This window comes from Crotalus tigris, unplaced genomic scaffold (assembly GCF_016545835.1).
Source record: "Crotalus tigris isolate CLP2741 ecotype Arizona unplaced genomic scaffold, ASM1654583v1 scf7180000017752.986373038:1224578, whole genome shotgun sequence".
Taxonomy (NCBI): Eukaryota; Metazoa; Chordata; class Lepidosauria; order Squamata; family Viperidae; genus Crotalus; species Crotalus tigris.
Window position 1 is genome coordinate 1117786 of NW_024096614.1, and position 25779 is coordinate 1143564.

A 25779-nucleotide genomic window follows, 5' to 3' on the forward strand; every position below is an offset into this window, starting at 1 on the left:
GTTAGTCCTATTATGTCCCAAAAGTCATATCCTGCTTCCCTGGGGCTGGGCTAATGACTCGGAGTTTGGGTGAGTCTTTAGTCTTTAGCTTTGTTTCCTTTTTGGTGCCAATAAAACATATTACTTTTCATGTTTTTAAAATTTCCCCCATAGGCTCCATGTTAACCAGCCAGAGTAAACTTCACAGATAGTCCAAAATGATACTCTGCTAGAAGGTATGAAATGCTGCTTACAGAATTAGCAGACGAAGAAGAAAGGGAGTGAAATCCATCCACATCCGAGGGCAGAACATCCACAAGAGCAAGCAATGCACTTTTTATCTCATACTTAGGGCTGAACCTGGACTTGATCCAAATATCAAGGGGCATGGGTGATCATACTTATACCCCTTAATACGTAAGTATTTCCTGATCATGACATATTCCATACATGGTCATATTCTATAGTTCCTTATTCTAACATAGGAATGCTATTATACATGGTTATAATCTATAGTTCCTTATTTTAACATAGGAATGCTTTTAGCAGTTTGCAATATATCACGTGCAAAGTTAAAAAAAGGATATTGGGCTGATCTGGCACTTCTAAATTTATGTGTTGTCTGGGAGACAGGAAACCTCCCTCTCACCCACAATTTCTGTTAGACAATCAGTATTTTTCCAGCTTCCCACTTTACTCCCCCCCCGTTGAGACTTATCTCAACCTTGCAGATGAGTCTCAACCTATAATGCTTTCTGTAATGCTTGGGTCTGCTGTTTGTATGTTATTGTATTCCTGGTTCCTATATTCCCACATAGCCATAACTTGAGCAGTTGCTTTTCTTTCTGCAAGTATTGACATTCGTTTTGGCAATGTTATGTTATTCATCAATGAAAAGGCACATTGCATGAGACAACAGCTACTAATCATAATAGCAATAAAAATGACCATTGCTTTTATAATAGTACCAATAAGACCCATTGGGAGCCAAGACCATAAGTTACTCCACCAACTTCCCAGGGAATCTATTTTCAAATCCAATGCCATTTTATGGAGCACTTTAATTTGCTTGTTTATAACTGGGGATTGGTCTGATAAATTAAAACAGCACATCCCTTCAAAGACCTCACACCCCATATGTTGGCGGAGCAAGAGATAGTCTATGGCTGCCCTATTTTGTAAAATCGCCTTGCGTAGTTCTACCATCTCCTGATTAATAGCAGACAAGGCTATTGATGTAGTATTTATAGTTTTAGCCAAATTACAGGTCACAGACTTTATATTGACATGAGCTCTAACAGCTAGTGCAGGAACTCCCACCAATGAGATAGCTAAAGCATTATATTCTGCAGCATTCAAAAGAGTATGAGAGGAGTCACGGTCCTCATCCAAAACCTCTCCCCTTTTGTAACGTGTGACATTGAAGGAGGTAAAAAGTGACCTATCTGGTAGAAAGGTAGTCAGTCTGCTTAGACAGCAATATGTTGTGCTTAGATTGGCAGGAATATAATTAAAAGTGTCTTTGCCACATGTAAAAAACCATCCCCTGGGCAACCATATGTTGGCATAACCAAAGGACACTGATTGGAAAGATGTGCAATTCAGCTTTTCTTGGCTTACCTTCATGCAATGAGGTAGGGGTGTACTTTGCTCACAGCTTGTAATATGTGCACATGGTAAATTTTCCCGAACGGCTACATTAGGGGTATGTAAGGCTAGAGCATCGGGTGGAAAAAACTTTGAAACGTGACCCCAACTATATAATGTTTCATACCCTATATGGCCTTTAAACACATAGTGACCAAATTCCCTGGCCACTGTGACTGGAACACACACCGGTACTAAATATGTGGACAGCAGATTCTCCATATTATATGCTTCAGAAAGGCATTGGGTTGTGTTGGCTATTTTAGCCAACTGGACCCACAAATTATATTGCATCCTTGACTCCAATGGATGGGGCATATCCTTATTCTGGTTGGACCTTTTACTCCTTTTTCTCTCAGGCTGCTTCCTTCGTGGTTTCTGGATAGTGACTCCAAACTCCACTGGAATTACACGTACAATACAAGTCCCCTTCCAAAAGCTCTCCTGTATCGCCTCTGTAATGAAGGCATAAGGATTGTCAGTCTCCCTAGGGTGCAGGGGCCACCTGTGGCATTTGCAGGGAGATAGGAGAAGGCTTTTAAGCCACATAAGAGGAACCATCCTGGGGGAAGTCTCATGTAACTATAAGAGAATGGGATTGTTTCTGTGTCATTGCATGTGAGGGATGTGTTGTCCAGATTAATGCAGTTGTGTACCTTTGGTAGGGAGCATCCAGTGAGGTTAAAACATTTCTCAGAGGTAGTGGTTGCCACAATGTGTAATGTGTACATTGTTTGCTCCTTTGTGTTAGAGGAGTGTCCCCAGTCAAAGATGCTGGAGTAGGAGTCAGAGAGATGAAAGTCCCTAAGCTCAGTGTGGTTAAAGATGGCATGTGGTCTAGATGCTACTCCCATTAGGCATATGGTCAGAATGTCCCTGACTGATTTTCCCCCCGCTAGACAGAAGTTGGTGGTGTTCAGTACCTCTGTAGGTAAATATTCCCAAATATTTCCTTTTTCTGGGTGTAAGCTGGGTTCTAGAAATGCTGATACAATGGGTACAAGCAAATAAATACATACAAGGTTATACAGTGTAATTCCCAATATCTTCTCCCTCCCCATCTTCAGAAATGTTAAAGAAAGCTGCTAGTGTCCACTGGTCTGTTTTAGGGTCTTTTCTGAGTCTTACAGGTGGAACTGCAGGTGTTGTGGATGTGGCTGGGCTTAGGTCCACCACAGCTGGCTTGACATGGGTCCAGTGGATTCAGGAATCCTTCTCTGCTACTTTGATGGCTGTGTGCGTGGTCAGCAGGATCTGGAAGGGTCCTAGCCACCTGGGTTGAAGGGGTGAGGTCTTTGTGAAGAACTTGATCCACACCCAATCTCCTGGTTCAAAGGAATGCAGGGCTTCTTCCAGGGGCAAGGTATGCGTCTGGACACTTTCTTTCCACAAGGTGTGTAGTCTCTTGTGTAGGGCTGTAAGATAAGCAGAGAGAACCATATCCCCCCTATCTAGGCTAAGGGATTGGGGGTCTAATCCTTTTAATTTGTCAGGAGGTCTTCCAAAAATAATCTCAAATGGGGAAAGTCCAATATCCGTTCTTGGTCTGGTCCTTATATAAAACAGGGCAATGGGTAGGACCTGTGGCCATGCGAGGTGGGTTTCCTGGCAGAGTTTGCCCAGGAGGGTCTTGATCATGTTCTGTTCTGCCTGAGGATGAAGGGGAGTAAGGACAGTGAAGGTTTTGGGTGATGCCAAGGGCTTGGAATATGTAAGAAAGGATCTGTGATATGAAATGTTTTCCCCTATCCATGTCTATGAAACTGGGAACCCCAAATCTAGGCACTATGTCTTTAAGGAGATGTCTGGCTGTTTCCAACGCTGTGACATGGAATCTTCGACCCAGTGAGTCAACTGATCCCTACATACTAGGGCATATTGGTACCCATTAGCTTTAGGTAGTTGGATGTAGTCCATTTGTATTTTCTCAAAGGGTCGTTGGCCCTGGGTCTGCCGCCTTCATGGATGGCTTTCCTGGAGGTGTTGTTGTTTGTCTGACAGGTTTTGCAGGTGCTGGCTATTCTTGTGGCCTCACTGTACATGCCAGGTGCATACCATACTCTTCTAATGGAATTTACCATGGCTTGAGTTCCACAGTGGCCTATTGAGTGCAATCTTTGGCAGATGAGGCGTATTAGGTGCCGTGGTGTTATGGGTCTGATCAGAGGTGAATAATTCTACCTCATATTGGGCCAGGCGTTGCTGTGTGAAAGCCTGGGTTTGTGATTTAAGAAGGATTACAAAGACTTCGTGCGGCACTTGTAATGTGAGTGGATGACCTAAGAAAATGTCTTTCGAACATTTGACTACTTCCACAGTGGCTGCTACCGCTCTTAAGTAGGGTACTGTCCCTTGAGCCACTGGATCTAAGGTGACAGAGTAATAAACTACTGGGTGGTGTGTGGGTCCAAACCTTTGGGTTGGAACACCTGAGGCAATGCCTTGTTTTTCGTGAATGAAAAGTGTGAACTGCTTTTTGTAATCAGGGAGACCCAGAGCTGGAGCTGATGTGTTTGTTTTATCAGTAACAGAGTGTGGTCCAAGGATTTTGACCAGTTAATGGGATCAGGCATTGTCTAAGTTGTGAGCTGGATAAGGGGCTTTGCTAATCCTCTGAAGGAAGGGATCCATGGTCGACAGAAGCTCAGCGCTCCCAGAAGGGCTCTCACCTGGCGTTTGGTGCGAGGCGGCTTCATGCCTAGTATGGTTTGGCTCAGGGCTAATTTCCTAATCCCTGGGCAGTAATGTAATCTAGGAAGGTGATTTCCTGTTAGAGGTATTGCAGCTTTGAGGGGGATGCTTTATGTCCCCTTTCAGCTAAGGATTTTAGTAGGTGTAAGGTGTCAATTTTGCATGTGTATTCAGAGTCAGAGGCTATAAGGAGGTCATCAACATATTGAATTAAGGTTGATCCTCCTTTCAGGGAGATAGAGGCGAGGTCGACTTTTAATATTGGTGAAAATAGGGTTGGGGACTCTATGTAGCCTTGTGGCAAGCGAGTCCAGGTGTATTGTTGTTCTTCCCAGGTAAAGGCGAAGAGGTATTTGGAAGAGGGGTCTACAGGGATGCGGAAGAAAGCTGAGAAGAGGTCGATAACTGAGGAATGGGTTGCTGACGCTGGGACTTCAGTGATAATGGTGGCTGGGTTTGGAACGATGGGGGCTCGTGGGATCACATGGTTGTTCACCAGACATAGGTCATGAACAAATCTGAAGACTGGGTTCCCTTCACTGTCTACCTTAGGCTTCTTTACAGGAAAAATGAGTGTGTTGCAAGGGGAGGTGCATTTCTTGAGAACTCCCTGTGCTAGATATGCCTCTATCAGTTTCCTAATAGGTTTGACAGCTTCGGCTGGGATCTTGTATTGTGGAATGCATGGAGGGGGGCCATCTTTAACTTGGATTATTACTGGTGTGGCCCCTTTAAGAAATCCGACTTCAGTGTTATCCCATCCCCAAAGGGAGTATGGCAAAGAACGCAGATCATCGTGTAAGAGTTCCCTGCTTACTACAACCAGCTGCAGACGTTTTGTTGGGATATCTAGGGTTAGTCCCGTTTGGCTGCAGGTTATGGTGGCTCCCAATTTGCAGAGTAAATCTCTGCCCAAAAGTGATAAAGGAGATTGTGGGCACACTGTGAAGGTGTGAGTCAGGGAGAGGGGACCTATTTCTACCTGGATATCTTTGGTAAATTACACAGGAATAATTTTCCCCCCTACCCCCATTATATTGTCAGTAGCTCCTGGTGTTACTGCTCCCTTGAAGGGGACAGTTGTGATGAGAGATGCTGTAGCTCCTGTGTCTATCAAGCAGCTGTATTGTCTTCCTCCTATCATAATGTCAAGCATGGGTTCTCCTTCAGGGCCTGTCCTTACGGGAATGCTGAGGCCGGTGAAGGTAGCTTTGAAATCAGTTTGTCCTTCGTCTAGTCACACAGCATGTGCATCTCTGGTGTTTGGTTCCCATTGGGGTGACCAGGAGCTCCACCTATTTCTGTATTGGGACTGGGGGTCCCTAGGAAAAGGGGGCTAAGGGTGGGTTTTCCTGGTACCAGTGTTGTGTCGTTTTCCCCACATTTCCGTTTGAAGTGGCCCTCCTCCCCACATCTGTGGCAGTGTGTGCATTTCATCCCATTTGTTCCTTCTTTAATGCATCGCCAGCATGTTAGCCTGAGCTCAGGAGGTCAGTGGTTGTTTTGCCCCCTAACCTTAGTGAGTTCTTTAGACCTGGCTAATTCTACCCAGCAGTACCAATAAGGTATTTGGCTGGGCTTAATTCTAGGCCTAAGTGCTTTCAGAGTGTGAAAATCAAAGGTACTGCATTCTGGCCAAATCTGTTTTCCCATGTCATCCCTCAGCGAAGCCCAATATTTGCATATCTCTCTTGCTCTTTGTTTCTTCATTCCAGCTAGGACAGGAATCTGTCGATCATCCCATGCCTCGAGCAAATCTCCTAGGGGAATCCTAATTGTCACCTTTGAACTGCCGCTTCCCATGTTCCCTCTCAGATGTGGGGCTCACTTTGGCTCAGTCAGGTACAAAAAAGGAAAAAAAAACCTGTGGTTTTTCAGATGAAAAGGCGTCCGGGAGGACTTTGGTTCCCTGACCAAGTACCTTTACCTCCTTCCCTGGGAACTATCTGTCACGGTATTCAGACTCCTCATGAGTCCAGGAGGACTTGCCACCTTTTTGAAAGGCGGTGAGTACTGACACCTCCTTTCTGCCACTGGTTTTCAGACCCCTTGTGGATCTGGAAGTACCTGCTGCCCCCTACGCAGTGAATACTGGTACCTTCTGAACTGGGCTTTGCTTTTGGGCTTTCACAGGAAAAGGGAAATGGCACACACAGACAAAAATTCCCCTCAGGGTAAATCTTCCAACACTAGCTATTTTTTTAATGTACTGGCCATGTAGTGCTTTGTTTTCCCATGCCTCTATTCTGTTCTTCATTTGGTCTTTCTTGTAGGCCAGTATGGTCTCTCCAGTAGTCAGTAAGCCTTCCTGATATACTAATTTCAGTGCATCTTCATCATTGTCCTTCAGATATTCTTCCAAAGCCACTTTTTCTTCTTCAACCATCTGATGTACTTGTAGCATTCCACGCCCACCTATTTCCCTTGGTAGATAAAGTCTATCAATGTCACTGCGTGGATGAAGGGCATGATTGTCATTTTTTCTGGTCTTCCTATCCATTGCTTTTAGTTCTGCTTGAATCCAGTCCAATATTCCAGCTGTGTATTTAATGACTGGAATTGCCCAGGTGTTGATTGCCTTCATGGTATTTCCTCCATTGAGTTTGGACTTTAAGGTCCTCTTCACTCTCTTCACAATCTTTTTCTTGACTTCAGTGTGCTTGATGTTGTCAGCTTGAAGGATACCTAAGTATTTGTGGTAATCTTCCTCATCCAGACTCTTAATTTTATTTTCATGGGGCATCTTGATTCCTTCAGTTTTCACTATTTTTCCTTGTTTCATAGTAAGTGTGGCACATTTGTCCAAGCCAAACTCCATTGCAATATCTTGGCTATATATACAGACAGTGTTGAGCAGCAATTCTATTTCAGATGATGTTTTTCCATACAGCTTCAGATCATCCATGTAAAGGAGGTGGGATAGTCTGGCAGATGTTTTTGATGTTTGATAGCCATGTCCTGAGTTATTCAGTATTGTTTACAGAGGAAACAGTGCAATAACAAATCGTAGTGGTGATAATGAATCTCCTTGAAATATTCCTCTATTGATGTTAACCTCTCCCAGTCTCTCACCATTGACCTGCAACTGTGTCTTCCATTGTGCCATCGATCTTTCCACAAATTTTCTGATGTTTCTACTGACTCCTGTTATTTCTAGGCACTTGATTATCCAGTCATATGACAGAGAGTCAAATGCCTTTTTGTAGTCAATCCATGCCACATTCAGGTTGATCTTCCTTTTCTTCTTCTTCTTCTTCTTCTTCTTCTCCTCCTCCTCCTCCTCCTCCTCCTCCTCCTCCTCCTCCTCCTCCTCCTCCTCCTTCTTCTTCTCCTCCTCCTCCTCCTCCTTCTTCTTCTTTGTAGCAGCAGCAGCAGCAGCAGCAGCAGCAGTATTGGTATTATTAATATTGGTATTATTAGTAGTATTATTAGTAGTATTATTAAGCTTGTTAGTCTTTAGCTTTGTTTCCTTTTTGGTGCCAATAAAACATATTACTTTTCATGTTTTTGGGAGGGCAGAGGTCAACCCCGAGGCCCCTTGAATGTGGCGTGCCACAGGGGTCAGTCCTCTCTCCCCTCCTATTTAACATTTATATGAAGCCGCTGGGTGAGATCATCAGACAGCACAGGGTGAGGTTTCATCAGTATGCTGATGATACCCAGTTATATATCTCCTCCTCGAGCTCTCTCAGTGAAGCGGCCGATGTGATGGGTCGTTGCCTCGAAGCCGTGAGGGTCTGGATGGGGGTTAACAGACTCAGGCTCAATCCTGACAAGACCGAGTGGCTTTGGATGTTGCCTCCCAAGGATCATGTCAACTGTCCAGTGTTGACTCTTGCAGGGAAAAAAAAACCCCTTCAGAGCGGGTTCACAACTTGGGTGTCCTCCTTGATCCACAGCTGAATTTGGAACATCAATTGACGGCTGTGGCTGGGAGGACCTTTGCACAAGTTCGCCTGTTGCACCAGTTGCGACCCTACCTGGACCGGGATGCTCTCCTTACAGTCACTCACGCCCTTGTCACCTCACGTTTGGACTACTGCAACGCGCTCTACATGGGGCTACCCTTGAAAAGTATTCGGAGACTACAGTTGGTCCAGAATGCAGCCGCACGAGTGATAGTGGATGCTCCTCGATAGACCCACGTTACACCTATCCTCTGTGAGCTGCACTGGTTGCCTATTGGTCTCCGGGTCCAATTCAAGGTGTTGGTCATTACATTTAAAGCCCTATATGGCTCAGGGCCAGGCTATTTGTGAGACCGCCTACTACCTCATTGTTCCCTACGTCCGGTTAGATCCCACAGGCTGGGCCTCCTTCGGGCCCCGTCGGCCAAGCAGTGCCATTTGGCGGGGCCGCGGAGGAGGGCCTTCTCTGTGATGGCACCCATGCTTTGGAATCAGCTCCCCCGGAGATTAGGACCGCTCCCACCCTGTTGGTCTTCCGTAAGCTACTTAAGACCTGGCTTTTCCGGCAGGCCTGGGGTTTATAAAACCTTACCCCTGGATGATTGTTTTTGTATTGTTGTTTGTTATGTTTTATGTGTTTTTTATTGTTAGCCGCCCAGAGTCCTTCGGGAGTGGGGCGGCTTATAAATTTTAAAAATAAAATAAATAAAAATAAATTTCCCCCATAGGCTCCATGTTAACCAGCCGGAGTAAACTTCACAGATAGTCCAAAATGATACTCTGCTGGAAGGTATGAAATGCTGCTTATAGAATTAGCAGACGAAGAAGAAAGGGGGTGAAATCTATCCACATCCCAGGGCAGAACATCCACAAGAGCAAGCAATGCACTTTTTATCTCATACTTAGGGCTGAACCTGGACTTGATCCAAATATCTCTTTCATCAAGATCCTTCTGTAATTACAGCCTAATCATTTTCAGATTTGGCCATGGGTTACACAGCTGGGGTGGTGACCCAATTGTTAGACAGATATTGCTAAAACTTTATTATGCTTGGATTAACCACACAACCTTTTAATTAATAAGATGCCTGCTGCTTTCTCAGCTGTCACCTCTCATAGTGTTGTAGAAATGAAAGACTTGAGTCAGCTCATTTGGGAAAGGAAATTTTATTTATTTATTTATTTATTTATGAGACTTATATACCGCTTTAAGTGCAAGCACTCTCTAAGCGGTGTACACCAGTAAGCAATGTATATATATTTTACATTGCCCCAACAATCTGGGTCCTCATTTTACCTACCTCGGAAGGATGGAAGGCTGAGTCAACCTTGAGCCGGTGAGATTTGAACCGCTGACCTGCTGAACAGTCAGCTAAAGTGGCCTGCAGTACTGCACTCTAACTGCTGTACCACCTCGGCTCTTATGGTTTATTGTGCAGGTTCAGAGAGCTAATCACAGCAAAAAGGGTCTGAACCCCAAACAGGGGCATGGGTGATCATACTTATACCCCTTAATACATAAGTACTTCCTGATCATGACATATTCCATACATGGTCATATTCTATAATTCCTTATTCTAACATAGGAATGCTATTATACATGGTTATAATCTATAGTTCCTTATTTTAACATAGGAATGCTTTTAGCAGTTTGCAATATATCATATGCAAAGTTAAAAACAGGATATTGGGCTGATCTGGCACTTCTAAATTTATTTGTCATCTGGAAGACAGGAAACCTCCCTCTCACCCACAATTTCTGTTAGACAATCAGTATTTTTCCAGCTTCCCATTTTACTCCCCCCCCCCGTTGAGACTTATCTCAACCTTGCAGATGAGTCTCAACCTATAATGCTTTCTGTAATGCTTGGGTCTGCTGTTTGTATGTTATTGTATTCCTGGTTCCTATATTCCCACATAGCCATAACTTGAGCAGTTGCTTTTCTTTCTGCAAGTATTGACATTCGTTTTGGCAATGTTATGTTATTCATCAATGAAAAGGCACATTGCATGAGACAACAGCTACTAATCATAATAGCAGTAAAAATGACCACTGCTTTTATAATAGTACCAATAAGACCCATTGGGAGCCAAGACCATAAGTTACTCCACCAACTTCCCAGGGAATCTATTTTCAAATCCAATGCCATTTTATGGAGCACTTTAATTTGCTTGTTTATAACTGGGGATTGGTCTGATAAATTAAAACAGCACATCCCTTCAAAGGCCTCACACCCCATATGTTGGCGGAGCAAGAGATAGTCTATGGCTGCCCTATTTTGTAAAATCGCCTTGCGTAGTTCTACCATCTCCTGATTAATAGCAGACAAGGCTATTGATGTAGTATTTATAGTTTTAGCCAAATTACAGGTCACAGACTTTATATTGACATGAGCTCTAACAGCTAGTGCAGGAACTCCCACCAATGAGATAGCTAAGGCATTATATTCTGCAGCATTCAAAAGAGTATGAGAGGAGTCACAGTCCTCATCCAAAACCTCTCCCCTTTTGTAACGTGTGACATTGAAGGAGGTAAAAAGTGACCTATCTGGTAGAAAGGTAGTCAGTCTGCTTAGACAGCAATATGTTGTGCTTAGATTGGCAGGAATATAATTAAAAGTGTCTTTGCCACATGTAAAAAACCATCCCCTGGGCAACCATATGTTGGCATAACCAAAGGACACTGATTGGAAAGATGTGCAATTCAGCTTTTCTTGGCTTACCTTCATGCAATGAGGTAGGGGTGTACTTTGCTCACAGCCTGTAATATGTGCACATGGTAAATTTTCCCGAACGGCTACATTAGGGGTATGTAAGGCTAGAGCATCGGGTGGAAAAAACTTTGAAACGTGACCCCAACTATATAATCTTTCATACCCTATATGGCCTTTAAACACATAGTGACCAAATTCCCTGGCCACTGTGACTGGAACACACACTGGTACTAAATATGTGGACAGCAGATTCTCCATATCATATGCTTCAGAAAGGCATTGGGTTGTGTTGGCTATTTTAGCCAACTGGACCCACAAATTATATTGCATCCTTGACTCCAATGGATGGGGCATATCCTTATTCTGGTTGGACCTTTTACTCCTTTTTCTCTCAGGCCACTTCCTTCGTGGTTTCTGGATAGTGACTCCAAACTCCACTGGAATTACACATACAATACAAGTCCCCTTCCATCCCATTTTTAACTGCGAGACTAGGGTGACTTGTTCCCAACCCCAAAATAGAGGAGGCCCACATTCCAAGGTTACAGGAGGATGAGGCTTCTTATAAGGGGCCCTAACACATATGCCTTTCCTAAGGATATAACCAGCATATTGACAGGCTTCTGGGTTGACAGGTTGTCTAGTAAGGAAAGCTTCTTTAACTATTCTGTCAAACACTAATGGGAATTGACAAGGATGAGGCAAGATACCGTTCCAACATTCTGGTGAGAAACCAATGGGAGGGGGGGTGACCATCACAAGTGCCAGTGCCTATAGCATAAGATTGAACAATACTGGGAGTGTCTTCCGGCTTGCTCCATTGGCCTAGATTAAAGAGACAAACATGATTACATGCAACAATAGTACTATATAAAAGCAATAATAATCTTTCCATCCTTTCTTCTCCCGTGCGTAGAAAGCCAGCTTCTGGAGTGGTTTAGCAGGGGTGTTGAATCCAACCGAACAGCCGTAGATATATATGCAGGATATACTTGTACTACTATAATATCTGTTATACAAATAATAAAATATTCATTAAAAACATTTAAGAGTAAGCTTTGTAGAGACCTTTGGGTCCCTAGTTACTGTCCACAGGGGATCTGCTGCTGCCTTGATTCTGGTCCAATGGATCCAGGACTTAGATTCTGCAATTTTTATTGCTAAAGGAGAGGCCATTATTATCTCATAAGGCCCTCTCCATCTCCCTTCCAGCTGTTCACGCTTCCAATTTTTCACCCACACTTTATCTCCAGGTTTAAAGGAATGACATCTAGTTACCAACCTAGGTGATGTTTACTCAATAATGTAATTTCTGAGTTTTTCCACCTGCTTATTCAGTTCCTGCACCATTTCCAGAGTCCACACTCCCCCCTAATGGCCCAAATCAGGCCATCCAGCCAAGTTTCTTTTCAGTAAAGTAGGAGGATGCCCAAACATCAACTCATATGGAGACAGTTTGTATTGTCGACGAGGAGCACATCGCACAGCATATAGAGCTAAAGGCAAAGCATCAGGGCATTTCAAATGACTTTCAGCACAAATCTTAGTAATTTTCTCTTTCAGTGTCCTGTTCATTCTTTCAACGTTGGCCCCTGATTGAGGACAGAAAGCATTATGAAACCTCCACTTAGACCCCACTGCAGTAGCCACTGCTTTACTGATTTGATGTATGAATTCAAGACCATTGTCAGAGGAGATGAAGGAAGGACAAGCAAAGCGAGGTATTAACTCTTTTAACAGCACTCTAGCCACTTCTCTGGCCTGTTTAGTCTTTGTAGGGTAAGCTTCTGGCCATCCAGTGTATTTATCTACAAACACCAACAGGGCTTTGTACAATCCACATCTAGGCATGTCTGTAAAATCAACCATAACAGGGTCCATAGGAAAGTACAAGGTAGGTATTGTCCCAGGTGGTAAAAGGGGCCCTTGTCTAGGATTGACCTTAGCACAGACACCACATTGTGAAACCACTCGAGCTGCTATCCCAGCTAACCCATTTACATAGTAATCCCTTCCAATGGCTTCTTCCAACCCTGTTTTTCCCATGTGTGTAGCTTCATGAGATGCCTGAACTAAAGTCCATGCTGAAGACTGTGGGACAAAAATATGTCCATCGGGCAACAAATACCACCCATCCTTAATAGCAGCTTTAAGATCATTCACTGCTTTCACACATTCCTGCTGTGAATATGTTGGCTTAATGACAGGGGGCAGGACCCCCAAGTCCATTGCAACATATATTGATAAATCTGGTGTAGGTCCTGTTCTTACTGCCACCTTCTTAGCTTCCAAATCAGCCTTCCGATTTCCTTGAGCCACCTTATCCACCCCCAGATGATGCCCTTTACAATGCATAACTGAAACCTTTGCTGGCTTTTGTACTGCATCAAGAAGATGCTTTATTAAGTGTCCATGTAACACATATTTACCAGCAGAATCCCTAAATCCTCTCTCTTTATACACTGCACCATGAGCATGTAAAGTCAAAAAGGCATATTTACTATCTGTCCAAACATTCAAAGTCTCCCCTTCTGCCATTTCCAATGCTCTGATGAGTGCCCACAGTTCTGCTACTTGAGCACTATAGCCAGTTCCGAGCGGACCACTCTCCACCACCTCTGCATCATCCACAATAGCATATCCAGAAACCCTTTTGCCATCATGCATGTAGCTAGAGCCATCTGTATACCAATTCAAGGCAGCATCCGAAAGAGGAATATCAGATAAATCCGGACGGCTTGAATATACAGTCTCTAACACTTGTAGACAGTCATGCTCTGATTCAACTTCTGTTGGCAATAGGGTGGCAGGGTTCAATCGATTAGATACCACCAATTTTACTTGTGGGTTTTCAATCATCATTGCCTGATACTTAAAAAGCCTTTGACTACTGATCCACAAATGTCCTTTGTTATCCAGGATAGAATGGACTGCATGAGGGGTGTGGACACTTATGGGACATGAGAAGGTCAATTTATTGCAATCCTGTAAAAGGATTGCTATAGCAGCAAGAACCTTCAAGCAATGTGGCCAGCCTTGGGCTACTCCATCCAATTGCTTAGATAAGTAGGCCACCGGATGTTGCCACTGCCCCAATTGTTGAGTCAGCACCCCCAAGGCAACATTCTTCCTGGTGTCCACATACAAGTTGAAAGGCTTTTCTAGGTCAGGCAAAGCTAAGGCTGATGCCAATGTGAGGGCTTGTTTCACTTCCTTAAGAGCTCTCCTTTGTTCTCCCTCCCAATCGAAGGGCTCTGCATCACTCCCTTTTGTAGCTAAATAAAGAGGTACTGCTAATAAGGCATAATTTGGTATCCATATTCAACAAAATCCTGCCAAACCTAAAAAGCCCCTTAACTGTCGCCTATTTAGGGGTTCAGCAATAGCTAATACTGCTTGCTTTCTCTCCCAGCCTAAAGCGCTATGCCCCTCCTCAATGTCATATCCTAGATACCTCACCCTCTGCTTAACCAACTGTGCCTTCTTTCTGGAAGTCCTATAACCGCACTTCAGCAACAAATGTAAAAGGACCTCTGTATTTTCCCAACACGTCTCCTCTGTCCTACCCGTCACCAGCACATCATCCACATATTGCAGAATAGTGTCACCCCTCTGCCGGGGCACAAAATGCTGCAAATCTGCTGCCAGGGCAGTCCCGAAAAGGGATGGTGAATTTTTAAAACCCTGTGGCAGTCTAGTCCAGGTGTACTGAGCCTTTTGCCCTGTTTTTGGATTTTCCCACTCAAAAGCAAATAAAGGCTGATTAACCTTATGGATGAGAATCGTGAAAAAGGCATCTTTTAAATCTATAACTGAAAACCATTTTGCAGTTGGAGGAATCAAGCTCAACAATGGGCACTACCGGGTGGATCGTGACAGTCACAGAATTTATGATTCTGAGATCTTGGACCGGCCTAAAGGAACCATCTGGCTTCCTTATAGGTAAAATAGGTGTATTCCAAGTTGATTGAATAGGTACCAAAATGCCTGCCTTCAAATACTTCTGGATGCTCTCATGTATAGCTGCTATAGCCTCATTGGAGCAGGATCTCTGCCTAATATGCACAGGCATTGCTAAAGGTTTCACTTCCACAATCACAGGGGGGTGATGGGCTGCAAAACCAGGGGGTTATCCTCAGCCCATAGCCCCGGTACTCCAAACTCCCTCCATTTCTCTTCCAGAACTTCCTCCTCAACAGATCTATTAACCATCAGTCTCCACATAGCCTCAGGTTGATGTTTTATCTGAAGCGTTTGTTGTCCATCATCAAAGGAAATAGTTGCCCCTAGCTTGCTAAGTAACCTAACAAAGGCACTGGACATTCGGGGACATATAAGAACTCGTGTTGGATCTTTGAGCCTTTAAACACACAAGTTACAGGTTTATTTATTTATATATTTATTTATCAGACTTATATACCGCTTTAGCGGTGTACACCAGTAAGCAATATATATATGTATATATATATACATTGCCCCCAACAATCTGGGTCCTCATTTTACCTACCCCAGAAGGATGGAAGGCTGAGTCAACCTTGAGCCGGTGAGATTTGAACCGCTGACCTGCTGAACACAGTCAGCTAAAGTGGCCTGCAGTACTGCACTCTAACTGCTGCGCCACCTCGGCTCTCAGTTGTAGAACTGGTCATCCTAAAACCTGTCCCAACATTCCTTGAACTTTTATTTTATGGGGTCCTATTTTAGCAACCTGACTGTTCACAACAGATCTCCCTGCTCCAGTATCCACCAAAAACGTTGTCTGTCGACCCCCTATGTTTAAAGTAACCAATGGCTCAGGGGGCATCTCCTCTAAGCCAGGTCCCCATCAATCCGTCCAACCAGTCCCTGCCAATCCAATCCCCTCAATTTCCCTTTCTCTACTCCAGTCTCTTGTATACCCTCAAGTCCTTCTCTGTCCTCTGCCTACTCCTCCTCTCCAACCTCTTCCTCTCATCTGCTGCCTAGGACATTCCCTTTGCCAATGGCCTTCCTCTCTACAATTAGCACACTGATTAGGTCCCAGCACAGTCCCTCCTTGCAACGCCACAGCCAATAACGCTATCTTTTTATGCATTCTGGCCTCTTGCTCCTTCTTTTCAACCTTATCCCTGTTAACAAACACTTTCCTGGCTACTTCCAACAGCTCTGTAGTATTCTTCCCTAATGCTCCCTCCAACCTCTGCAACTTCTTTCTTATGTCATCATAGCTCTGTGCTATGAACCTCTCATTCAACATCCTCTCGTTATCAGCACTCCTTGGATCAACCTGAGTATAGAGCTCATAAACCTCAATCAATCTTTGCAGGAAACTCTCCGGACTTTCATCTGCTTCCTGCATTATAAAAGACGTCTTTGACATATTCACCGGAGGCTTTCCAGCCTTGCAAAGAGCCTCTACTACTAAATTCTGATATTCCTTCAGCAATCTCATCTGTGGTGGATCCTGTGCATTCCATTCTGAATCCTTCTTTGATGCCCTTGTATCCAACTCTGGCTGTATATCCTGTACAGCTGGCAATCTATCTCTCAAGCACTGCCTTACAGCAGCCTTCCACTTTTCCCTTTCCTCGGGAGTCAACAAAGTATCTAACAATTGCTGTATATCCTGCCATGTCAGATTATGAGTTTGCATAATAGTCTGAAATAAACTTGCCATCTTGGCGGGTTTGGAAGACAATGGACCATAATGTTGTTTCCAATTTAACAAATCTGTTGTAGTGAAGGGAACATACTGAAACATGGACTGAATATGTACTGCTCCCTGCTGGCCTGGCATTGCCTGATCCACCTGCCTCAGGGGACCTATAATTCCGGTCTGGCAGCCCCAGCTCTTGCAGCTGCCGATCTTGTCACTACTCCAGTAGCCTCAACTATTCCAGCTTCATTCTCCACTTCATCCTCCCCACTAAGTTCCCCCCTAACATCCACAGGGAGAGCTGTCTCCTCTGGCTCCCTTTCTTCCTTGGGGACCGATGGCTTCCCCCTCTGTCTCTGTCGAACAACTGGTTGCACATTACCAGATACAGCAGGAGCAGCCAGCAGCCCTTCCCCAGGCACAGCAGCTGCTGCAGCCGCCACTGGGGGCATGGGGGAAAGGCGCGGAACATATGGAGGGGGGTCTAAGGATCAGTTCCTCTACTTCCACCTTTATCTCTTTCCTTGCATCTGACACCTTAGTCTCTGAGACCTTCACATCCTTGAATCTCTTAGACTCAACCTGTAGCTTCTTCCCTTTTGATCTAGCCACACACAAACAAACCATTTCAGCCTGACATTGCAATAACTCATCTGCTTGCTCTGCTACTGCACCCCCCCCCACTGATCTATATATTGAAATTGTTTAGGGTAATTTTCCTCATTGGCTGCTATCAGGGAAGTGAGATCATCAATGATTTGATTCTTAAAAGTTCCCTCAGGAGGCCACCCCATATCCATGTGAGGCCATTGGTGCTCACATAAAAACTGCAGCCTATCCCTAGTTACCTTAGGGTAGGGAACCTTATACTGGGTATGATTAAAGTACTTATCAAATCCTTTTAACATGCATTCCAGCGGTGTGCTGGGAACATTGCTATGCCCCCCCCCATCCTAACACACTGCCAATGACCTACAGCGCCGGACGTTCCAATGGTCACTACTAGGAAATCCAGTGGCTTAACCACCCACACAGCTTAACACGGACTTCTTTAGGACCACTGTCCCAAGTCCAGGGGGTTTGATCAGGCCCCCTCTTCTATCTTCGAGTGAGATAGGTACAATTAGTTTAAACACATACTCGCCTGCAGTGTTGTTACATTCGTCCTGGCCAGGAGCTGGTTCAGACCTCCTTTCCTTTCCCCAAGTGTTCTTGGACTGCCTCTCAGCACTGTCGGCTCTGCTGACAAGCCACAGCTGTCTCCTGGAGGAAAACACCCCCGTGGCACCTGGAGAATTGTTCAGAGATGGCTTCCCAGCAGGTCCGAAGGGTCAAGCCGCCCTCAGTGAAACATCGCCTCACTCAAGTTTCCCGGCCAATGCACCAGAAACTGTTGTAGAAATGAGAGACTTGAGTCAGCTCTTTTGGGAAAGGAAATGGTTTATTGTGCAGGTTCAGAGAGCTAATCACAGCAAAAAGGGTCTGAACCCCAAACAGGGGCATGGGTGATCATACTTATACCCCTTAATACGTAAGTATTTCCTGATCATGACATATTCCATACATGGTCATATTCTATAGTTCCTTATTCTAACATAGGAATGCTACTATACATGCTTATAGTCTATAGTTCCTTTTTTAAACACAGGAATGCTTTTAGCAGTTTGCAATATATCATGTGCAAAGTTAAAAACAGGATATTGGGCTGATCTGGCACTTCTAAATTTATGTGTCATCTGGGAGACAGGAAACCTCCCTCTCACCCACAATTTCTGTTAGACAATCAGTATTTTTCCAGCTTCCCACTTTACTAGTGCATCTTGGAAAGAGACATCTTCTTTTGCAAAAATCGTCTGCTGTATGTCTCTGCTCCTCAAACCGCATACGAAGCAGTCCTCCAACATCATGATGCTCCCATGAAGACATTCCATCATTAGAAAAGGAAACAAGTGAGATTTTCTTTTCCATGATAATGTCCTGATGATGGCCTTACAAGTGTATGCACAATACACAATCCTGGACTAGATAATATCTCTTGTGAGCCACAAGATTCTCCTTTCTATTCAGATAGACTTTATGGATATATAATGTACCATGATATTTTAATAATTCTGACATAATATCATAGCACCATCCAAATCAGAATATCCAAGATGTCAACGCTGCAAATATTGTATATTCTTGCTTTTGACAATATGCAGAATTGTCTGGTAATTATGGGGTTAATACAGAGCAGAAGAGGGGGGGGGTTGGCAGTAAAGCCAGGGAAAGAAAGAAAACATTTGACCTTCACACTAATTGGATAATGTGAGATATGATGGCTAATTTAGGGAGGGAACATGCTGATAATTTAACTGCTCAGAGGAAGAGAACTTAGATCCTAGCAACCCTCCATTGTGCCTGTGCCGACATTTTGTAACAATAAAAGATTTTTAGGAAAATAATGCCTGGAAGTTCTTTGAAATGTTTCATTAGCTGGAACCATAACACAAGCAGTTCAAATGGTTATATAGATTTATTTGAAGTGTAACCTCTCTACAAGAATGTGAACTACTAACAGCCAAAGCAAATTAGCAGTAGGTAAGAGTCACAGGAATTCAAGGCCGGCTGGATTTAGATCTCTTGTGGGCATGAAGGGACTTATGACTGATGATGCATTTGATCTCTCGCTTGGGCTGAACCTGGTTATCTTCTACAGGCCTATTGGGTTATACAGCCCTTGTTTTTTTGTTTCTTTTCTTTTTTTAAAAAAATCTCTTCCTCTATTATTTGAGTGACATATGGTCAGAGGTAATCTCATTAATGTAACATAATATAAGAACAACTTGCTAACAAAATACCAGTACTAGACAAAGTATCAAAAGACGTGTTGCTATTTGTTTCTAATCAACACAGTATGTAAAGCAGGAAAAAAAAGAAAAAAATAATTAAGGAAAAAGGAAACCACCCCCTCCACATTGACAAGGAAGCATTAAAAAAAAACAACCCACAAGGCAATAGTGGTGATAAGGACATTTTTATTTTGCTGCTTGTTCTGCTGCTTGTGCTCTTCCTAAAACAACTCTGCTCCTGAAGACATTTGCCTCCTGGTCCTTTGGCTCTACCTCTCATTGGGACCTTCTGGGCTGATGAGTTTTGGCTTCGTGAAGATTATTTCGGTAAGGTATTTCATTCTATTTATAATTAACCAGTAATAAATACGATGTCTTTTTATAGTTTTCTTTGTATCAAAATTAAGGACAAGAGCACTAACCTCAAAATATTCTCAGATAACATGGAATCCAATGAATCAAGCGATAGTGGTGACACTTGATTAATTATTTTCCTCATTGTACCAGAGTTTTCCAGCTGAGACCTGCTGGCCACCATTTCATAGAGCAGGATGTCAAATAATGGGGATGATTTTTTTAGAAGGCGGATTCTAGTTCTGTTTTACAAAGAAACCTTTGATGATGGAACCAGTTCACTAGAGAGTGGGTTATTTCTCCTTTACTCAGATGAGGCTAACCATCCATTTGTTGAAGAGTATTTAAGTTGTATTTCTGCAGTGAACAATCAGTTGAACGTGAAAGCCTAAATGGTCACTTCTAATTCTGCAATTCTGTAACAATGAAACAGCCTGTTGAGGACCTTCAGCTTCCGGTTGCCTGAAGGACTGAAAGAACTCAATAAATCCCCTGTTGTAAAAGTGACAATACATCCACACCCTTATAATGTGTGCTATTCCCACACATTCTTAAACTTAAATCCATAAAAAGAGCAACACTAATTATAGAATAACTATTCAGTATGTTACTGTTTTCTATATACCTATCCACTTATGTTTTGATTCCATACTTAAACATCTTCAACCCATTGATGGGTTCACACAACATACCTAATCAGGTCAACGAAAGACGAGAAAGCTATGTATGAATTGGACGCGAAGGAAGCTTGTTACTCTTTATCTTTGTTTCCTTTTTGGTGCCAATAAAACATATTATTTTCAATTTACTCTTAGTGTCCCTTCTGTAGTTACAGCCTAATCATTTTCTCTCCAACCTTCCCCAAAAGCATAGGATTTGGATTTTTTGGCAGTACAAATTCTGCTTGAGGATCTGTGACCATTCTAGTAAACTTTTTCCTTTCACCAGGACTATAACATTAGAGTCTGGGGAAATTAATGTCAGGTGCAAGCAAAGAGATCCACAGGTATAGAGTTCAAGGTAGCTCCTTTATTTTCTGTCAATTTTACAGGAATCTGAGCTGTTGGTTTGAGCTCCGAGCTTGGCAATTTGGTTGCAAATGTTTGGTTGCAAATGTTTTGTCACCATTCGAGGAGACATCATCAGTGGCCTTTGAATAATATTCAAAGCACATTTCCTACAGGAATCTCTCCAGATTGCTTTCCTTTTCTTGGAAACAGAGAGATGGGGTTCTCCGGAGGTAGTGGGTGGATTGATCCTCAAGAAGAGATTTAAGCAAAGGTCACTTTCAGATTGGGCCATGGGTTACACAACTGTGGTAGTGAGCCAATTGTCAGAAAGGTATTGCTAAGACTTTATTATTATCTACGTATACTTTGATGCTTGGATTAATCACACAACCTTTTAATTAATAAGAGCTACTGTAGAATCTATTACAACAGCCCTTCCTTATTAGCAATTTGTTTTAGTTTTAAAAGGCAACACAGATCCAGAGATGGTCCTCCAACATCATGATGCTTCCATGAAGACATTCCATCATTGGAAAAGGAAACTAAATGAGATTTTCTTTTCCATGATAATGTCCTGATGATGGACTTACAAGTGTATGCACGATACACAATCCTGGACTAAATAAAATCTCTTGGGAGCCACAAGATTCTCCTTTCTATTCAGATAGACGTTATGGACATATAATGTACCATGATATTTTAATAATTCTGTCATAGTACCTTATTAGCAACACTGTCAAGCACCATCGAAATCAGAATATCCAGGCAGTTCAAATGGTTATATAGATTTATTCAAAGCGTAACCTCTCTACAAGAATGTGAACTACTAACAGCCAAAGCAAATTAGCAGTAAGTAAGAGTCACAGGACTCTTTCCGGTCCTTTCACTCAAAGAATCAACATCTCAGCGCCATTTTTCACCACTCTTAATTGAAGGAAGGAGAAGATAAATTCTTTTCCGGAGTTAAAGTCCCGAAATAATCCCCATTTTAATCTCTCCTGGTCAGCTCTGTCTGCTTTAAATTTTACTCACAAATTCATTTTAAGCACAGATGTGGAAGCAGTGTCTAGCTTTCCCTGGAAAAAATCAGGGCAAATGCATCCTGGAATGTGGAGAACACCCCAGACTCCGTGGGGGCTCTCACCCTCTGACCACCAAAAAAAAAAGCTTTGGGTCTCGGGGCGCTCTACCACTATCTGAGGAAAGCTCACCTCCTCCCCTTCACCCAGGGAGAGAGGTTCCAAGCTATGGGACAGCTGTTGCTTGCTGTCTCAGCTGGCTTTGACACATCCCAGGGCGGATGGCTGACAAAAGCCGCCATCGCCATGGCTGTCGCCACCAGAAGTCCTATTCAAAGTTCTTAACATATTCTTATTTTCCTTTTCATACTAAGATATAATATTCTGATTACAAAACCTAACTATCTAGTTATAATAATACTTCTTTTTCTAACAATCTATTCTTAACCATATTAAAACCTCTAATTAATAATATAGCATTCCCTCTAATAGGTCAAAGCTTCTGTTTCCTTCAATCTTACTCTAGCTTTCTTTCTTTGCAAACTAACTTTCCAAGTCAATGCATTTGGATCATCAAATAATTCTTCCTCTATTTTTGTATATATTATTTGGAACAAGAGAAACAATTTTGTTAAAGTGTTTTTGGAAGAGCTAGCTCATTGATATTCATTAACCCACCTCCCTCCTTCTCCAGTTCCCCACAGTTCTGTTAACGACTTTATCTTCCATTCCATCAGCTCTCCTTCCTTGTCATCCAGTATTTTCTGAAACTTTGGTTAATAAAATGTCTTTTCTGTTGTATCTTCTGAGTTTTCCTTTATCTGAATGTGCTCATTAGTTTCTTCCTTTATATCATCAATGTTTGTGTCAGCATTCCCTAGTTTTCCTTCTATTTTCTGGGTTGCTGGTTCCTTCTCTGTAGTTATCTTCTGAGTTTGTAGAGTTAAATTAGAAAATTGTTCTTTTATCTCCTTTGTGTTTTTATTAACCTGCTCCCAAGCTATAGTAATTATTTTTTGTATTAATTTAAACATGGAATTTCTTTCTATGTTTCATCAGTATTTTTTTTTTTTTGGTGATATGGCAAGTTAAGGCTACTGGGAACAGATGTTAAAGATGGTGTTTTACTATTTAATGCTGAGTATGAAACATCCATTTTATTTATTTTTTTATAAGTAGCCTTTATAGATTTATCCAACCAATTGTCCAATCCTGAGTTTCCCCTAAGCAGATATAAGTAAAATCCAAAGTTTTCTGTCCAGTAAGAAATATATTCTTTCTGTCCAGGAGAAAAGAGAACCATTAAAGGTTGTTTATCAATCAAGATTTATAATCCAAAGTGTTCCATATGTTTCTTCTACAAAAAAATAAATCCACAATACAGTTCTGAAAGCCAGTATTTATGTTTAAAATTCAGACAGGCCAAATTTAGAATGTTTATCATCTCTGCCACACAGATAACGAGGGGAAAAAGAAAACATGTGGAGCCCAGGAACAAGGACAGACACAAGTTTCAAAGAAAATAAAATCTTACAAAGATTCGTCTCTCAGCTTGTGCTCAGAAAGAAACACATCAAGACTAATTTGATTGTAAAGAGTAAAAAGAATTTTAAAAATACGGGGACACCATATACAGTAAAACACAGTATCATAAAGAATAGCTAGGTCTGATTTCTATTGGGTTTAATAATAATTCAGAGATGGGCAATTGTCCCTGCCTACGCTTTAACATGGATCATTCTCAATGTGTCCCTGGATTAGACAGCTGGATTGATGACATAATTGACAAGTAGGTATTGTGAAAGTACTTATCATTTTCTCCCTGTAATTTAATATTTGGATTAAGCACAGAACCAGGAAGAGCTACTGGAGGCAGCACAGATCTAGATATATTTCTCAAACCGTGTGATGCCCTCGTTAAGACATTTCGTAATTGGCAAGGGAAACTGAGTGAAATTTTCTTTTCCATGATAATATCCTGATGATGGGCTTCCAGATGTGTGTATGAAACATAATAATGGACTACGAGATGATATTTTTGTGATCCAAAAAATTCCCCTGTCATGGTTCCGACAGATGAAACTCTCCAAAGAACTTTGAGGCATTGTTTACCTTAAAGAATCTTTATTCAAAAATCACAACATTGGCACTAACATAATCAAAGCCAAAAACTGAATTTCCCTCCCCTGAGCACATAGTATCAAAGCACAATTCCCTCCTTCAATTAACAGTCATAAATCACATTCCCCAATTAGCTTGAAGCGCGGGCCCCCTCTCCAGTTCTCCATCCCGCCAAGTCCTTATCAGCTCTGGTTACAATAACCTTGCTTCTCACACTAGGTCTAGTGTTATTATGTTCACATTCCCTCTCTCAGCATCATCTAACTCTAAAAGCAAAAGGTAAAAGATGGCTACATCTCTATTTGTTGTCAATGCAGAAACGTCCAATGTTAGCAATGTTGATATCTCTTTTTTATTCAGATAAATTTCATGGACATGTGCTATACCGTGATTCTTAAGTAATTTTTAAGTAATTCTGGCATAGTATTATGTTAGGGACAGATTGGATTACACAGCCCGTGGTTTTGAAAAAAAATCTCCTCCTCTACTGTTTGAGTAACACATGGTCAGAGGTAACCTAATTAATATAATAGCAACTTGCTGACAAGATACCAGCACTAGATAAAGCATCAAAAGATATGTTGCTATTTGTTTCCAATTAACGCAGTACATAAAACAGGTAGAAAAACAAAACACTTCAGGTAAAAGGAAACAACCACTTCTGGATAGACTAGAAAGCATCAAAGAAAAACAACCAGCAGGACAATGATGGCAATAGGGATATTCCTGCTTGTTTTGCTGCTTGCTCTGCTGATTCTCCTCTTCCTGAAACAACTTTGGACCCGAAGACATTTGCCTCCCGGTCCTTTGGCTCTTCCTCTCATCGGGACCGTGTGGACTGATGGGTTTTGGCTTCATGAAGATTATTACCTTAAGGTATTTCATTCTAAATAATTAACCAGTAATAAATATGATAATTCTCAATTGTTTTCTTTGTACCAAATGTATGGACAAATTCATGTCAAAAATATTTTTACACAATGAGGAACACAATTAATCTAGTTATAGTGATTACATTTGATTAGTTATTTTTGTCATTATGCCATAATATTCAAGCGGAGACCTGCTCACCAGCATTTCACAGAGCAGGATGTGAAGTAATGGGGCTGAAGTTTTAGAACTTTGAACTGTAAGATTACTTTGGGATCCTAGAATAACAGACGAACATCAAGATTGTATCCTTGGAAGGAAGTACTATTAGGCTTTTACTTAAACTAATGCAATTCCAAGCAACAATTACACAGAGCAGAACAAAAAGAGGGGGGAGGGGAGAACAATTTATGACTTGGGAATGTTGTTCATGACTGTCTTCCAAGAAACACAAGTACATTTTTTACTTCAGATTTTCTATCTTTCTCTGGAACCAGAAAAATTGGCTCTGTCACACTTTCTGACTCCTTGTGAGCAAATTGTAAATGGTAGCAACAAGAGTAATACACATTCACCAGGATACATTTGTCCTTTGTTGAATATGGCCTCTTTCTCCAGAGAATGTTGTAAGGCTCCCTATAGTCTGAAAGGGGGTTACTAGGTTCTTTTTTATTTTGAGCAACTATTAACTTACAGTTTTCCTTCATAATATTTGCATATCATCTTTCTTAAGGAAGTTAGTCATTTTTTTAAAAAACTACTTTCCCAATAGTATGTATGGAGATACTTCTGTTCTTGTAGTCAATCTTAATTCAGGTTGTAACCCATCAGATGAAGGGAACAAACAGACAGCAGATGGTGGATTTCAAGCAGAAACATAGGAAAAGGAATATCCCAGGAAAATAAAGAAAAGAATATAAGACATTCTTGGCAGGAATCTTAGAAAAAATCGGTTTCTAAAGAGTTGAGAATTAGCTATAGTGAAACATGCTAAAATTTA

General features: G+C 42.2%; 2 protein-coding genes across 10 annotated transcripts in view; one reads left to right on the forward strand and one right to left on the reverse strand.

The window, feature by feature from the left end:
- The first annotated feature begins 11 nt into the window (after positions 1–11).
- Positions 12–25779, forward strand: part of LOC120306760 (cytochrome P450 2J2-like) — a 51762-nt gene continuing 25994 nt past the window's right edge. The window contains exons 1-4 of one of the 9 annotated variants that reach the window (XM_039340550.1): positions 12–69; positions 154–396; positions 12503–12660; positions 24698–24785. In XM_039340550.1, the coding sequence (XP_039196484.1) occupies positions 12554–12660; positions 24698–24785 (195 nt within the window). In that variant the 5' untranslated portion in view covers positions 12–69; positions 154–396; positions 12503–12553. Of the gene's footprint in view, positions 70–153; positions 397–12502; positions 12661–15502; positions 18106–18951; positions 19733–23245; positions 24786–25779 lie in introns of those variants that run through there. The other 8 variants (XM_039340552.1, XM_039340553.1, XM_039340558.1 and 5 more) reach the window with 8 other exon arrangements.
- Positions 8828–12554, reverse strand: LOC120306759 (MLV-related proviral Env polyprotein-like). The gene is made up of 2 exons (XM_039340549.1): positions 9708–12554; positions 8828–9160 (listed from the first exon to the last, which is right to left on the reverse strand). The coding sequence occupies exon 1, from the start codon at positions 11693–11695 to the stop codon at positions 10067–10069; it is 1629 nt and encodes a 542-aa protein (XP_039196483.1). The 5' UTR covers positions 11696–12554; the 3' UTR covers positions 8828–9160; positions 9708–10066.